We start from the raw sequence: 15915 nt of genomic DNA on the forward strand, positions 1-15915 counted from the left end.
ATGCCCATGGCATGCTTAAATTTGGAAAGTAAAAAAGGAGCACTTAAAAGCATTTATAATTTTATCAAAAAGTTGTGCATGTGTGAGCTTACTGACACTGAATTCAGGCACACGCCCACACATAGACGTTCTGGTGAAACAAAAGAGAAGAGGCACTGTAAAAAAGCTATGTTGTAATGGTTCTGGTCTTTTCTGTTTTCTCTGTCAACAGCATGGACAAGAACGGCACGATGACCATCGACTGGAACGAGTGGAGAGACTACCACCTGCTGCACCCTGCTGATAACATTCCTGAGATCATCCTGTACTGGAAACACTCTACGGTAAGATGGAAAAACTGTATGTTTTCCTCTCAGGGTTGTTCAAAAGCAAATTTTGTTTTTCATTGGTTGTTTAAATTTTGTTTTTCATTTAAGTAAAATTAGTGGTCCTGTATGGCACAGTTGGTAGAGCATGGTGCTTGCACCACCAGAGTTGTGGGTTCGATTCTCGGGGCCACCCATTCGTAAAAATGCACGCATGACTGTAATTTGCATTGGATAAAAGCGTCTGTATGGCTGCGCGAACGCCATGCTATACCAATATTAAAACTACTAGGACTGTATGTTGACACGTTTGTCTTATGTCCTCTCTTCCAATTGAATAGCAGAGTAGTGTTCATATATTATTAATAGTCCCACAGATACAAACACATTCTCTATGCCCCAACCATATTAGCCATCTAGGCCCTGACCAGGGTTCCCGGGAAGTCTCCCTAGAGGAGCCAAACGGGTCACTGTGATCCTGCTTAACCAGACCAGATCAACCAAGCAGCTACTGCTGACGTCAATAAGCTGCTCTTTCTGCTATCGTATCCCGTTAGGCCAGACAGTCAGACCTGTAGATCAAATCAAACTTATTTGCCACGTGCGCCGAATACAAGTGTAGACTTTACTGTGAAATGCTTACTTACAAGCCCTTAACCAACAGTGCAGTTCAAGAAGAAAATATTTACCAAGTAGACTAAAATAAAAAGTAACACAATAAGAATAACAATAACGAGGCTATATGTCAATGTAAATTGTCCGGTGGCTATTTTTATGAATTGTTCAGCAGTCTAATGGTTTGGGTGTAGAAACTGTTGAGGAGCCTTTTGGTCCTAGACTTGGCACTCCGGTACTGCTTGCCGTGCGGTAGCAGAGAAAACAGTCTATAACTTGGGTGACTGGAGTCTCTGACAAAGATCGTAGTGGAGATTCAGTTCACACACTCGTCATTCACACACTCGTGGTCCATATGTGACCGACTTACTTGATTTGGTCTTATGTAACACAAAATATGAAATTGTGTTTTTTACATTGGACTGAGAGCTAGAAAATTGTATATCATACACTATAGTTGAGGAACAATGGGAAAGTCATTCTCCTTTGAAAGTTAATACATTTGTAACCCCACTTTTGAGAAAATGGTCCTTGAATGTTTTGTAACACCTAGTGGAGAGCTCTTTGTCTACGCCCATTCTGCATCGTTCACACCCTCTTAAGCCTTAGCCCCACCCATCTCTTGAAGGATTCACATGAGGCCATGTGCTAAAGAGAGTGAGGATGGTAGTGTACTAAACAACCAAAGATTTCAAGACTAAAGTCTGGTTTATACTACGTCTATCGACATGTCTGTAGACCGTTGTCGCAGTGACATTATGAACATTCTATTCTATCAAACTTGTCATTGTCGTTATGAAAAAGTATAAACACAAAAACGACAGGCTGCATGACATCAGCAGCCTGGTGGTCCAAAATGGAATAACTGGTGTATTTTAACACCAATAAGTCCATCCAGTCAATCTAGCAAATGAGGCAACTAAAAGCAACTTTCTAAACAATGTTTTTGTTCGTTTCTGGCTAGCGAGTCAGCCAGATAACGTTAGCTAGCTAACAGTATGCTTTAACTTTCAATGAAAACGACTTTCTTAAAAAAAAAAAAGCTGTGTTAGACAGGATTACCTACACATACTGAGCAGCTCATGTTATAGACAGAAGCATGCTACATGGCAGACCAATCTGAACTCATCTCCCGACATGTCCAGCCTATCCATTATGCCAGCCAATCATGGCTAGCGGGAAAGTTCCCATCTTTTTCCGCGGCTAAAACTAGTCTCATAATTTATTCATATTTACAGATGGCATACAAGTTTGTTATTAAGGCACATGAAAGTTTGCATGTTCCAGAAGGCATTTCTGCCAAAAAACGCATTTTGATAAAAATAAAAATGTGGGTTTCAAATGCCTCTCCTATGAAGTAGTGATGTGCAACATACGCCTAGTTTCTTAAAACGAGCCACATACTGGAGCTAGGCTTAGGCGGTATCCAGATTGTCATACCTTTTTATCCTGACGCCTTGTGAACATTTTATACGGTGTTTGACCTAAACTATTTGCAGGACAGATACCCCAAGTCCATACTGTAATTAGATCTTACAACTGGCGCTTGCTGCACAACACTGAGTGACTCCCAAGGCTCTGGTCTCTCGTCGTTGTGTGCTTGTAAACACCACGTGACTGGGGACTACCGATAAGCTTCATAATGAAAAATCATGACAGGTGAAATGAACGCAATCTTCTTTATCTGCTAACATATTGCACAAGTTGACTGCAGGTATTTACTTTAAAAGCAGCTACAAATATTCACATATTTTTAAAAAACACTTCAAATAAATAGTTTCAACGGTATTGACAGTATTAAAAAACGATCCCATGGCTATTTCCAAATACCCCAGTATGTGGTATATATGGTAAACACTGGACCATAAGGAGTACCGTCACTTATATGTAAATTAGAGTTTAGAGCAGGATGCCTTTTAACTACTATCACAAGGAATCTTATATCCTGGTCGGTTAGACACGCTATCATTGTGCATCTTATATCCTTGTTGGTTCGACCCGCCATCACGGTACGTTTGCATGTGACAAATGTTTTTATTTTTTATTTTGATAAAAAAACATTTAACATTTATTTAACTACAGTAGGTAAGTCAGTTGAGAACAAATTCTCATTTACTATGTTGGCGTACCCCGGCCAAACCCTGACTGGACAACACTGGGCCAATTGTGCGCCGCCCTATGGGACTCCCTGTCATGGCCAGTTGTGATACAGCCTGGAATCGAACCAGGGTCAGTGGTGTATTACACCGCTGCGCTACTCGGGAGCCCCACTTGGGGGACCAGTATAAATTACAAGACTAGCGCTAAGTGGACTTAAACTTGAGGGGATTTGAAGGGGTTAAAAGCGGTTCTGCAGCTGAGATACAGTGGGTGTTTTCACAATTTGTCGTGACCCCCACCCCTTTTTAAGAGCTCAAACTTAATTTCAAGGGACATTCCTGTTTAAATGATTGTAGGGTACCGACTGGCTAATTCTCTGCAGGAGGTGGAACTTCTTCTAAAAAACCCTGATGCTTCTGTTCGTTCCTTGGAGGAACCCCCTCTACAGTTGTCAACAAAGTTAAAAGATTTCCCAATCGTTTGCTTATATATTTAAATAGCGTTTATACTGGGGTATGATACCGTGCTACGCCACTGCTTAGAACTTAACTAGAAGTTAAGTATAACTATAAGAATCTAAGATGTGTCAAATAAATGATATGCAGCTCAGGGCTCCAGCTGTGCATTTGGTTTACTAACTTGTTAGCTAAGTGGAAAAATCAAGCTTCTTGGTTACAGCAGAGAAATCGCCAGTTGGCAACCCATCCCTTACGGGATTAATTGACACACAAATAAACATTACAAACATTCAATCCCCTCCTGGATCAAGATCCCTGTTGCCTAAATAGTAGTATTTTAAATATAATTTAAGAAATAGTGCCCCTTGTGTGCACATTGAGTAATACTATATACCCCAGTATGGTACAGAAACTGTATGAAAATGTGGATACCGTCCAACCCCATTCTGGATGATGATTGCATAATACTGTTGGTCACAGGGTAGAATAAGGAAAGCAGACCCACCAGTCCAACAACTCTGTATGTCAATCATTGGACCTCGCTGGAAGTGTGTGTATGCATCGTACTTCCCTCCCTCTTATCATGTCAGAGCAGCCTGTGCTGCTCCTTATCCCTCCCATGTCCCAGAAAGTCTTATAGAACTTACCCAGACCGGATGTGGTGCTTCAATGCTCATCTAATGCCCCAGTCAAGGCCCAGAGCTGCCAGTTCAAGGCATAGCAGTCATTAGGTCATGATCATTGCCTTGAAATGGTACACACAGACAATAGTCTTGGGCATCATGTTTGCAATGTTACATTGTTCAGATACAAGACCAGAAATTACTTGTAGAGATAATTGTGACAAGTCTATATGATATACAATCTATACTACCGTTCAAAAGTTTGGGGTCACTTAGAAATGTTCTTGTTTTTTAAAGATTTTGAACATTTTTAAATAACACCAAATTGATCAGAAATACAGTGTAGACATTGCTAATGTTGTAAATTACTATTGTAGCTGGAAACGGCAGATTTTCAATGGAATATCTACATGGGCGTACAAAGGTCCATTATCAGCAACCATCACTCCTGTGTTCCAATGGCACGTTGTGTTAGCTAATCCAAGTTTATCATTTTAAAAGGCTAATTGGTCATTAGAAAACCCTTTTGCAATTATGTTAGCACAGCTGAAAACTGTAGTTCTGATTAAATAAGCAATAAAACTGGCCTTCCTTTAGACTAGTTGGGTATCTGGAGCATCAGCATTTGTGGATTCGATTACAGGCTCAAAATGTCCAGAAACAAAGAACTATTCCTTGCGAGAAAATGCCAAGAAACTGAAGATCTCATACAACGCTGTGTACTACTCCCTTCAAAGAACAGCGCAAACTGGCTCTAACCAGAATAGAAAGAGTGAGAGGCCCCAGTGCACAACCGAGCCAGAGGACAAGTACATTAGAGTGTTTAGTTTGAGAAACAGACGTCTCACAAATCAAATGATGGCCTTCTATGCAGAGTTCCTCTGTCCAGTGTCTGTGTTCTTTTGCCAATCTTAATCTTTTCTTTTTATTGGCCAGTCTGAGATATGGCTTTTTCTTTGCAACTCTGCCTAGAAGGCCAGCATCCCGGAGTCGCCTCTTCAACCCACAAGTGCTGATGCTCCAGATACTCAACTAGTCTAAAAAAGGCCAGTTTATTGCTTCTTTAATCAGGACAACAGTTTTCAGGTGTGCTAACATAATTGCGAAAGGGTTTTCAAGTAGCCTTTTAAAATTAAAAACTTGGATTAGCTAACACAACGTACCATTGGAACACAGGAGGGATGGTTGCTGGTAATGGGCCTCTGTATCTAATATAATTATTGTATCGTTTTTTTTACAAACATCAAACCCCCCCGCCCCATATAATACCCCTCTGGTTTTAGCCTCTAAAAGTATACAGACGTCTGATAGAGCTGTTGAGGTACTACTCAACAATGTATATGCACTGTAATGTGTGTGATTATTACACTGTACTTATGTTATTTCCATGTAAATACCTACATGCCTTGTCGAACATCGCAAGACACATTTTCGTTGACAGTGTTCATGGTCATTTTGAAATGGATTTGCCTACAGTTTTGTTGATATAGTTTAGGCCAGAGGAGAAACTCCATTGACCAGTCATCTTACCTGCACCTCTTTGTTTGTCCGTCAGATCTTCGATGTTGGGGAGAGTCTGATGGTCCCAGATGAGTTCACCGCCGAGGAGAAGAAGACTGGGATGTGGTGGCGACACCTAGTGGCTGGAGGGGCAGCTGGCGCCGTGTCTCGAACCTGCACAGCACCTCTGGACCGGCTCAAAGTGCTCATGCAGGTAAGGACACTTCCTTTGAGAAGATATGTCAAGAATTGACCTCACGCAAAAGGGACAATAACTCGGTTCTTTGTGTTCACATTGCAAGTGAACCCAGATCCCCTTTAATGCAACGCTTCTTAGTTCACTTTAACTTTAAACAGCCAGTCAGGATTTTGTCTCACGTTAAAAACAAACTTGAGACCCTACTTCTACCATAAACAGTAGTAATATCACGTATCTATGTGTTAGTCCTATAGACGGGTGCGTGCGCAACTATGGCGCAAAACAGACGGGGTTGGCTTAGATTGTTTATTGACAGCATAAATATATTTGCACGATGAGCACTTGTCTCGCTTACATCGTGACAGTTGTTGGTTAGCTAGCTAGTGAATTTTTGCCATATTAGCATAGATGTGACATCAGTCAAAACACCTCAAAACAACATATGATATTAAGAACAAGATAAAACTATATGAAACGAACCACCTACGATTCCCTACATGGCAGCTTCTTGTCATTGTTGCTAGCTATCTGGCCATCCAGAATCACAACAACACAGACTTCTGATGTTGTCAGCTAACCCGTCTATGGCAGAGAGCCAATTGCATAAGGTCTATCCTTAGGACACCGTTTCTGCTAGCAAGTGCAATTCCACTGATATGATGCACCAGGGATTGAGACACATATGGGTGACATGGCAGAGTAGGAGGCAGAGTTCAGCTTTCTCACGTTTCATTTTTTATTCAACCTTACAGCAAACTGGCATAGATAACAGCTCGGAGTTTGTCCCTCTTTCTCGATCTGTTCATCCCTCGGTTTTTCACTCACATCCAGTTTTTTTATGAGCAGAGAGAAATTCTCATTCATTATAGCATAAGCAGGGTAAGTACAATAACGGCAAAAGACATGAAAATATGAACAATGTTATAAGGGGATTTTAGGATGTGAAGTTGCATCCAGTTCCTCCCTGTTACAATGCAGTTCAATAACTTGAGTATACAGGCAACGTGGTGATTTGAATAATGTGAATTTTGTGTTGACTAAATAAATTGTGTCTCGGCTTGGTCTCCAGGTTCACGCCACCCGTACCAACAGCATGTGCATCGCTGGCGGCTTCACCCACATGATCCGTGAGGGCGGCATGAGGTCGCTATGGCGAGGCAATGGCATGAACGTCATCAAGATTGCCCCAGAGTCGGCCATCAAGTTCATGGCTTACGAGCAGGTAAACCTATCGTTCAGCACCCTTACTTTGACATGATGGGACCCTTTCTAGTGTTGTCAATTGAAGCCAACAGCTCTGTAGTTTACGATCCTTCGGGCAACTAATAGAAATAGAGATAAAATGAATCACTAACCTTTGAACATCATCAGATGACACTCATATGACATCATGTTACACAATACATTTATGTTTTGTTCGATAATGTGCATATTTATATCCACAAATCTCGGTTTACATTGGCGCCATGTTCAGAAATGCCTCCAAAATATCCGGAGTAATTACAGAGAGCCACGTCAAATAACAGAAATACTCATCATAAACTTTGATGAGAGATACATGTTTTACATATAATTAAAGATACACTTGTTCTTAATGTCAGATTTAAAAAAAACTTTACGTAAAAAGCACACCATGCAATAATCTGAGACGGCGCTCAGATTTAACAAAATTTCTCCGCCATGTTGGAGTCAACAGAAATACGAAATTACATCATAAATATTCCCTTACCTTTGATTATCTTCATCAGAATGCAGTGCCAGGAATCCTAGTTCCACAATAAATTGTTGTTTTGTTCGATAATGTCCATTACTTATGTCCAATTAACTAATTTTGCTAGCATGTGTAGTACACGTGTCCAAACGCTCACGCAGATGCAGGCAAACGTCGGACGAAAACTTCAAAAAGTTATATTACAAGTCGAATAAACTGGTCAAACTTAGTAGAGAATCAATCTTCAGGATGTTGTTATCATATATATCCAATAACGTTCCAACCGGAGCATTCTTTTCAGTCTCTATAAGTAATGGAACGTATGGCGATATCATGAGGAAAGTGCGTGACCAAGAACTGGCACTCTGCCAGACCACTGACTCAAACACCTCCCATCCGGTCCCACAACACAGCATGAGCTTCATTCCACGTTCTACTGACTGTTGACATCTAGTGGAAGGCGTAGGAAGTGCAAACAGATCCATATATTACAGGGAATTGAATAGGCGATGACTTTAACATCGACCACTCTCAGAATTCTCACTTCCTGTTTGGATTTTTTCTCAGGTTTTTGCCTGTCATATGAGTTCTGTTATACTCACAGACATCATTCAAACAGTTTTAGAAACTTCAGAGTGTTTTCTATCCAATAGTAATAATAATATGCATATATTAGCATCTGGGGACAGAGTAGGAGGCAGTTCACTATGGGCACGCAATTCATCCAAAAGTGAAAATGCTGCCCCCTATCACAAAGAAGTTAACAAGTTTGTTTTAACTAGGTCCTCATGTCATAGTTGTTCAGAACTGACACTAACAATAGTTGTTGTTGTCCAGATCAAACGGTTGATAGGCAGCAACCAGGAGACCCTGGGCATCCTGGAGAGGTTTGTGGCTGGATCCCTGGCTGGAGCCATCGCTCAGAGCAGCATCTACCCCATGGAGGTGTTAAAGACCCGCCTAGCCCTGAGGAAGACGGGACAGTTCTCTGGCATCGCTGACTGCGCCAAACACATCTTCCGGAAGGAGGGCATGGCCGCCTTCTACAAGGGCTACATTCCCAACTTGATAGGCATCATCCCCTACGCTGGCATTGACCTGGCCGTCTACGAGGTGGGTGGGTGTGAGTGAGTGAATGGAGGGAATTGAAAGGAAGTTGTTTAATACTATTAGTTTCACTGTCATTCTTATCTCTTGCTACCACACATCTACTTTCTCTACAACTAACGTCATTGTCTATTTCTTTCTCCCATCTCCTCCCTCCATCCAGACTCTGAAGAACTCGTGGCTGCAGCGCTACGCCACAGACAGTGCAGACCCGGGGGTGTTTGTCCTTTTAGCCTGCGGTACCACTTCCAGCACCTGTGGCCAGCTGGCTAGCTACCCCCTGGCCCTGGTCAGGACCCGCATGCAGGCACAAGGTACGCCCTCTGCCCATTTCTATTTGGAGTTTCATTAGATCACTTGCATAGAATTAATTTTTGACAGTGTTGGTTCATGGACCAACCATAATCGGTGGTACAATGGAATGTGTTAATTGGGGATGCATAATACGTCTGTCTCCGTACTGGTAGAGGGGTACAGGGGTAGTGTATTTTATATATAGTTGCCATATCAGATAGTTGTCGACATTCTGAGATTTCCATACCCAACTACAACATTTTCTGTCAAGATAGAACTGCCAAATGGGGAGGAGTTGCAATCTACTCCAGAGATACACTGCAAAGTTCTGTCATACTTTCCAGGTCTATGCCCAAACAGTTTGAGCTTCTAATTTTAAAAATGTATCTCCAGAAATAAGTCTCTCGTCGTGCCCTGGTCACCATATGTGAATTGATTGCCCACCATCTATCTTCAGAGTTCGTTCTGTTAGGTGACCTAAACTGGGATATGCTTAACACCCCGGCAGTCCTACAATCTAAGCTAGATGCCCTCAATCTCACCCAAATTATCAAGGAACCTACCAGGTACAACCCTAAATCCGTAAACATGGGCACCCTCATAGATATTATCCTGACCAACTTGCCCTCCAAATACACCTCTGCTGTTTTCAATCAGGATCTCAGCGATCACTGCCTCATTGCCTGCATCCACTATGGGTCCGCGGTCAAACGACCACCCCTCATCACTGTCAAATGCTCCTTAAAACACTTCTGCGAGCAGGCCTTTCTAATTGACCTTGCCCGGGTATCTTGGAAGGATATTGACCTCATCCCGTCAGTCGAGGATGCCTGGTCGTTCTTAAAAAGTAATTTCCTCACCATCTTCAATAAGCATGCCCCTTTAAAAAAAAGAAGAACTTAGAACAGATATAGCCCTTGGTTCACTCCAGACCTGACTGCCCTCGACCACCACAAAAACATCCTGTGGCGGACTGCACTAGCATCGAATAGTCCCCGCGATATGCAACTTTTCAGGGAAGTCAGGAACCAATACACGCAGTCAGTCAGGAAAGCAAAGGCTAACTTTTTCAAACAGAAATTTGCATCCTGTAGCTCTCACTCCAAAAAGTTCTGGGACAATGTAAAGTCCATGGAGAATAAGAGCACCTCCTCCCAGCTGCCCACTGCGCTGAGGCTACCACCATTAAATCCACGATAATCGAGAATTTCAATAAGAATTTCTCTACGGCTCGCCATGCTTTCCTCCTGGCTACCCCAACCCCGGTCAACAGCTCCGCACCTCCCGCAGCTACTTGCCCAAGCCTCCCCAGCTTCTCTTTCACCCAAATCCAGATAGCAGATGTTCTGTGAAAGAGCTGCAAAACCTGGACTCGTACAAATCAGCTGGGCTAGACAATCTGGACCATCTCTTTCTAAAATGATCCGCCAAAATTGTTGCAACCCCTATTACCAGTCTGCTCAACCTCTCTTTCATATCGTCCGAGATGCCTAAAGATTGGAAAGCTGTCACGGTCATCCCCCTCTTGAAGAGGGGTGACACTCTAAACCCAAACTGTTATAGACCTATATCCATCCTGCCCTGCCTTTCTAAAGTCTTCGAAAGCCAAGTTAACAAACAGATCACCGACCATTTCGAATCCCACCGTACCTTCTCCGCTATGCAATCTGGTTTCAGAGCTGGTCATGGGTGCACCTCAGCCACAATCAAGGTCCTAAACGATATCATAACCGCCATCGATAAAAGACAGTACTGTGCAGCCGTCTTCATCGACCTGGCCAAAGGCTTTCGACTCTGTCAATCACCGTATTCTTATCGGCAGACTCAACAGCCTTGGTTTCTCAAATGACTGCCTCGCTTGGTTCACCAACTACTTCTCAGACAGAGTTCAGTGTGTCAAGTCGGAGGGCTTGTTGTCCGGACCTCTGGCAGTCTCTATGGGGGTACCACAGGGCTCAATTCTCGGGCCGACTCTTTTCTCTGTATATATCAACGATGTCGCTCTTGCTGCGGGTGATTCCCTGATCCACCTCTACGCAGGCGACACCATTCTGTATACATCTGGCCCTTCTTTGGACACAGTGTTAACTAACCCCCAAACAAGCTTCAATGCCACACAACACTCCTTCAGTGGCCTCCAACTGCTCTTGAACGCTAGTAAAACCAAATACATGCTTTTCAACCGTTCGCTAGCCGCACCCGCCTGCCCGACTAGCATCACTACTCTAGACGGTTCTGACTTAGAATATGTGGACAACTACAAATACCTAGGTGTCTGGCTAGACTGTAAACTCTCCTTCCAGACTCATATTAAACATCTCCAATCCAAAATTAAATCTAGAATCGGCTTCCTATTTCGCAACAAAGCCTCCTTCACTCACGCCGCCAAACAAAACGTACTATCCTACCGATCCTCGACTTCGGCGATGTCATTTACAAAATAGCTTCCAATACTCTACTCAGCAAACTGGATGCAGTCTATCACAGTGCCATCCATTTTGTCACCAAAGCCCCTTATACCACCCACCACTGCGACCTGTATGCTCTAGTCAGCTGGCCCTCGCTACATATTAGTTGCCAGACCCACTGGCTCCAGGTCATCTATAAGTCTATGCTAGGTAAAGCTCTGCTTTATCTCAGTTCACTGGTCACGATAACAACACCCACCCGTAGCACGCGCTTCAGCAGGTATATCTCACTGGTCATCCCCAAAGCCAACACCTTCTTTGGCCGCCTTTCCTTCAAGTTCTCTACTGCCAATGACTGGAACGAATTGCAAAAATTGCTGAAGCTGGAGACTTATATGTCCCTCACTAACTTTAAACATCAGTTATCTGAGCAGCTAACCGATTGCTGCAGCTGTACATAGCCCACCCAATCTAACTACCTCATCCCCATATTGTTTTATTTACTTTTCTGCTCTTTTGCACACCAGTATTTCATCACCATCTGCTCATCTATCACTCCAGTGTTAATTTGATCAATTGTAATTACTTCGCTATGATGGCCTATTTATTGCCTTACCTCCTCACGCCATTTGCACACACTGTATATAGACTTTCTTTTTCCCCCTATTGTGTTATTGACTGTACACTTGTTTATTCCATGTGTAACTCTGTGTTGTTGTTTGTGTCTCACTGCTTTGCTTTATCTTGGCCAGGTCGCAGTTGTAAATGAGAACTTGTTCTCAACTAGCTTACCTGGTTAAATAAAGGTCCAACATTTTTTGGGGGACTTTTCCAGATCGGTACACCCCTAGTGTTGATGTGTATTTCTTGTCTCTCATCCATCTTCCTCTCATGTTGTGTCCCCTCAGCCACCATCGAGGGCGGTCCCCAGATGACCATGTCAGGGCTGTTTAAACACATCGTGAAGACTGAAGGTGTGTTCGGACTCTACCGGGGCCTGGCCCCCAACTTCATGAAGGTCATTCCAGCAGTCAGCATCAGCTACGTGGTCTACGAGAACCTCAAGATAAGCTTGGGGGTCGTGTCTCGGTGATGACCAGGAGGAAAGGGAGGGAGCACCTCCCCTAAAAGCCAAAGGGTTCTTTTTTGCTTTTCTTTTTGGAGAGAAAAAGAGGAGAGCGAGGAGTAGGAGACTGAGTGAGAAGAGTTTCCAAGCAGCGGAGCAGGTGACTAGGAAAGAAGGGGTTGTTGCTGGGACTGTTGGAAACGTTGTCTCATTCTGTGAATGTTATGAGGACAGGTGGGTCGAGGTGGATGGAAGGGAGAGATATATACTACAACACTAACAACTAAAACGGGGTTCTCCAACCCTGTTCCTGGAGAGCTACCGTCCTGCAAAAACTCCAGGAGGGTAGCTCCAACCCCCCCACCAGGAACAGGGTTGGAGAACTTTGGACTAAAAGAAGTGATGGACGGATGTGGATGGACACTGTGACTTGGAGGGAGGTATGGGGATCCTCTCTCATAGATGTAACCTTTAATCATCATTATTTAATGTGTTATTTTGTTATCAGTCCAGAGGCACTTCACCATGAGTCCACTGTTGACTTTTTTAAAATCAAACACAAAGACCCAGGTTAACTAAAAAGCAATCTCTTCACTGGAACACCAACATTCTCCAACCAGCTTGAAGTTTGCTAATAATAATGTATTTAGGGACCAAGAAGCCGCTTTTGTTCGTGACTGTTGCATTGTGGCAGGTTTGTGGGAACTGGGGACTGACAAAATCAACTGGGGGAACACATATCAAGTAAATGTTTGACCCTTCGTCCCATAGTACTATCCTATAGGTGGCAGTATTGGTTAACCTATCTGGCTTGTGAAAGACAACCAAAGCCCAATTCACGACAAAGGGCTTTTTTGATTGTCATCTAAAATGTTCTTATGTATTATCTGTCCCCCTTTAACGCAGCACTCCCCAATTCGGCAACTATTAGGGCACTAGCTGTGGCAAATTTGTCTCGAGAGAGAAAAACCTCAACTCAGAATTTTGGTTCAACTGATTCATTCCTGTATTGTTTTGCCCCATTCAAAAGAAATCCAAACTGTGGTTTTCCTTTTTCTCATTGTTTGACTTGATAAGAATGTTAAACTGATTTGAACTGAAAAGGTGATGCAGGTTGAATGCCCATAGTGTCTTATTGTCCACTTAGTCTTAAAACAGCTGGTAAGAAGATGTGTGTGTCTTGATGCTAATTTATTTTCGTATTGTAACCAGATATTTATTTAAATGTGGTCCGTACAGGCAGCACTAAAATAATAGATGCTGCTAGCATATAAGTTTAGTTACAATACTATAACAACATATTCAGCAACTGTTTATATATTGTATTTAGCAATTATGATGCAACACACAATGATTAGCCTACCTATTGATCAAGGTTTGGGGTGTTACGTTGTCACTACCTGTTTAACATTTCGGACAGGAAGTCCTGATTTGACATTTGTTCCTCCGGACCTTCCCTGCACCTGAAGTCTACAGTCTGTAAATGTGTGAATTTCCAGAGTGCAGGATATTCCATGTTCCTTTTCAATAAGTCTGTAAGGGCGTGGTGGCGTAGTGCAGCCTTAGTCAAAGTGCAGTGCAGTGGGAGACACCGCATCAGCAAGTGTGGGAGTGCTCTGTCCCCAGTGCCGCAGAATGGAGAAAAAGATCTGCAATGGGACAGGGCAATGGTCTGTGTGAATGAGGACCTGTGTGCATGAGGTCTCTCGTTTTGCTCCATTACATTTAAACTGCAATGAGCAAACACTTCTACCACCATGCTTCCGCTCAATGCACTTAAACAAGAAACACTTAATAATGCACTTTAAGGTCATTTTCTTTAACTTGAACTTTCTTTAACCAGACTTGAATCTTCTTTTTTTTTTTACAGAAATCAAATGAGGGATTGCTAGCATTGCATTATGATGTTTTTTTTTTAATCATACATTTGACTGAAATGATTAATATTAAAGGCCCAGTGCAGTCAAAAACAAGATTTCCTTGTGTTTTATATGTATATTTCCACACTGACGTTGGAATAATACTGTGAAATTGTGAAAATTATAATGCCCCTTTAGTATAGGAGCTGTTTGAAAAGACTGCCTGAAATTTCAGCTTGTTTTGGTGGGATGGAGTTTGGCCTTCCATGGTGACATCACCATGCGGTAAATTAGTTAATAGACCAATAAAGAGTTCCAAACCTCTCCGCCCATAACAGCACATTTTTGGTTTTCCCCTCCTAACTCAGACCATTCCCAGACAGTCCTAGCGAAATTCTTGCTTGAGAAATTACTCTTTGATAAGAAGATTTTTTATTTATTTATGTTGGTTTATTTTTGATCATTTTAATTAAAAACAATCCCAGTAAGGTACTTAATTGTTACCCAGAACTTATTTGATATTGAGATAAAAATGGCTGCATTGGACCTTTTAAGTGTTATATGGAGCATGAATCGAGGCTGATATGTTATTTGTTGTAAGGCTTAATGTCTCAAAAGCTGTTTGTCCTGTATGCTGAAGGCCTTATTTTACCTGAGATCCATGAATTGACTTTTTGATTCATGGACTCAGTTTTCAGAGGATGGAGAGAGAAATTGGTCTAAGTCATTTATTTTGTCCATCCTCAGGGAGAAATTAGTAGTTTGGGGCTTTCAGTGTTCTGAAAAACACATTTCCTCATAATTCCCCCTGTCAATGTTTCCCAGTGTTCACTAGGCAGTGTCAGTTTCCCTAGTCTTCACTGTCCCCTCAATGCATGTATTTATAAAGGGGAAATTATATGCATAAACATGATGACACATGGTTGTTATTATTTGGCTAAAGGCGTTTTCTGCTTGGCACAGCTCCACAAAAATAAGTTATTTTACACTTTTGCTTTAGTGCAAATATCAGAGCCTGAATCCATATATTCTGTCCACAAGAGGATGGAAAAGGCTGTGTCTAGTATTGTACTCCAACTAAGGATACCACTCCATTCTGCTTGAAATGTAGCTCCTTCTCTTGCATTGACGAGCAGGCAATCGGACTCGTCGCTTTTGTAAACTTGAAATGCACTGCACATGGTCCCCCCGTTTATTGCTTGAGGCTGAAATGTATAGTATCTATATATTAGTCTTTTAGATGGTCTCTTTTGAATCAAAACAGCTCATTCCTGGTATCTAAATATTTTACAAAACATATACAGACTAAATCCTAATTATATTTAGAAAAGTATTGAAAAAATATGTAATTGAAAACAATTGTTGTCCTTTTGTAGAATAATACATCTTTGTTGAAGGAATGTAAAGCTAAATGTATTCATGCTTATGTTTTAAAGTAACTCAATATTACATTTTGTATTGAGTCCTGGTTTGAATTGACCACATCTGAATCACTTCACATCTTAAGCACTATACATAGATATTGCATAGCAAATGGAGGATCAATGACTGTCCCAGCCTGTACCAACCAGGCCTCATCATTGACATGGTGGGAGAGGGAGGCACAGACTTCAAATGGGATAAAACATGACCGAACATGAAACTTGACACCTCCAACATATTTTATAATG

The 15915-nt window shown here is 42.1% G+C and overlaps 1 protein-coding gene across 5 annotated transcripts in view; it reads left to right on the top strand.

Annotated features, from left to right (window-relative positions):
* The window catches only part of slc25a25b (solute carrier family 25 member 25b), a 47425-nt gene extending 31731 nt beyond the window's left edge, over positions 1 to 15694 (top strand). For all 5 annotated transcript variants that reach the window (XM_024146403.2, XM_024146404.2, XM_024146405.2 and 2 more), the window contains 6 exons: positions 212 to 323; positions 5657 to 5815; positions 6870 to 7022; positions 8349 to 8624; positions 8782 to 8932; positions 12229 to 15694. In XM_024146403.2, the coding sequence (XP_024002171.1) occupies positions 212 to 323; positions 5657 to 5815; positions 6870 to 7022; positions 8349 to 8624; positions 8782 to 8932; positions 12229 to 12413 (1036 nt within the window). In that variant the 3' untranslated portion in view covers positions 12414 to 15694. The remainder of the gene's footprint in view (positions 1 to 211; positions 324 to 5656; positions 5816 to 6869; positions 7023 to 8348; positions 8625 to 8781; positions 8933 to 12228) is intronic.
* Positions 15695 to 15915: the final 221 nt, after the last annotated feature.

This window comes from Salvelinus sp. IW2-2015, unplaced genomic scaffold (assembly GCF_002910315.2).
Source record: "Salvelinus sp. IW2-2015 unplaced genomic scaffold, ASM291031v2 Un_scaffold16393, whole genome shotgun sequence".
NCBI classification, from domain to species: domain Eukaryota; kingdom Metazoa; phylum Chordata; class Actinopteri; order Salmoniformes; family Salmonidae; genus Salvelinus; species Salvelinus sp. IW2-2015.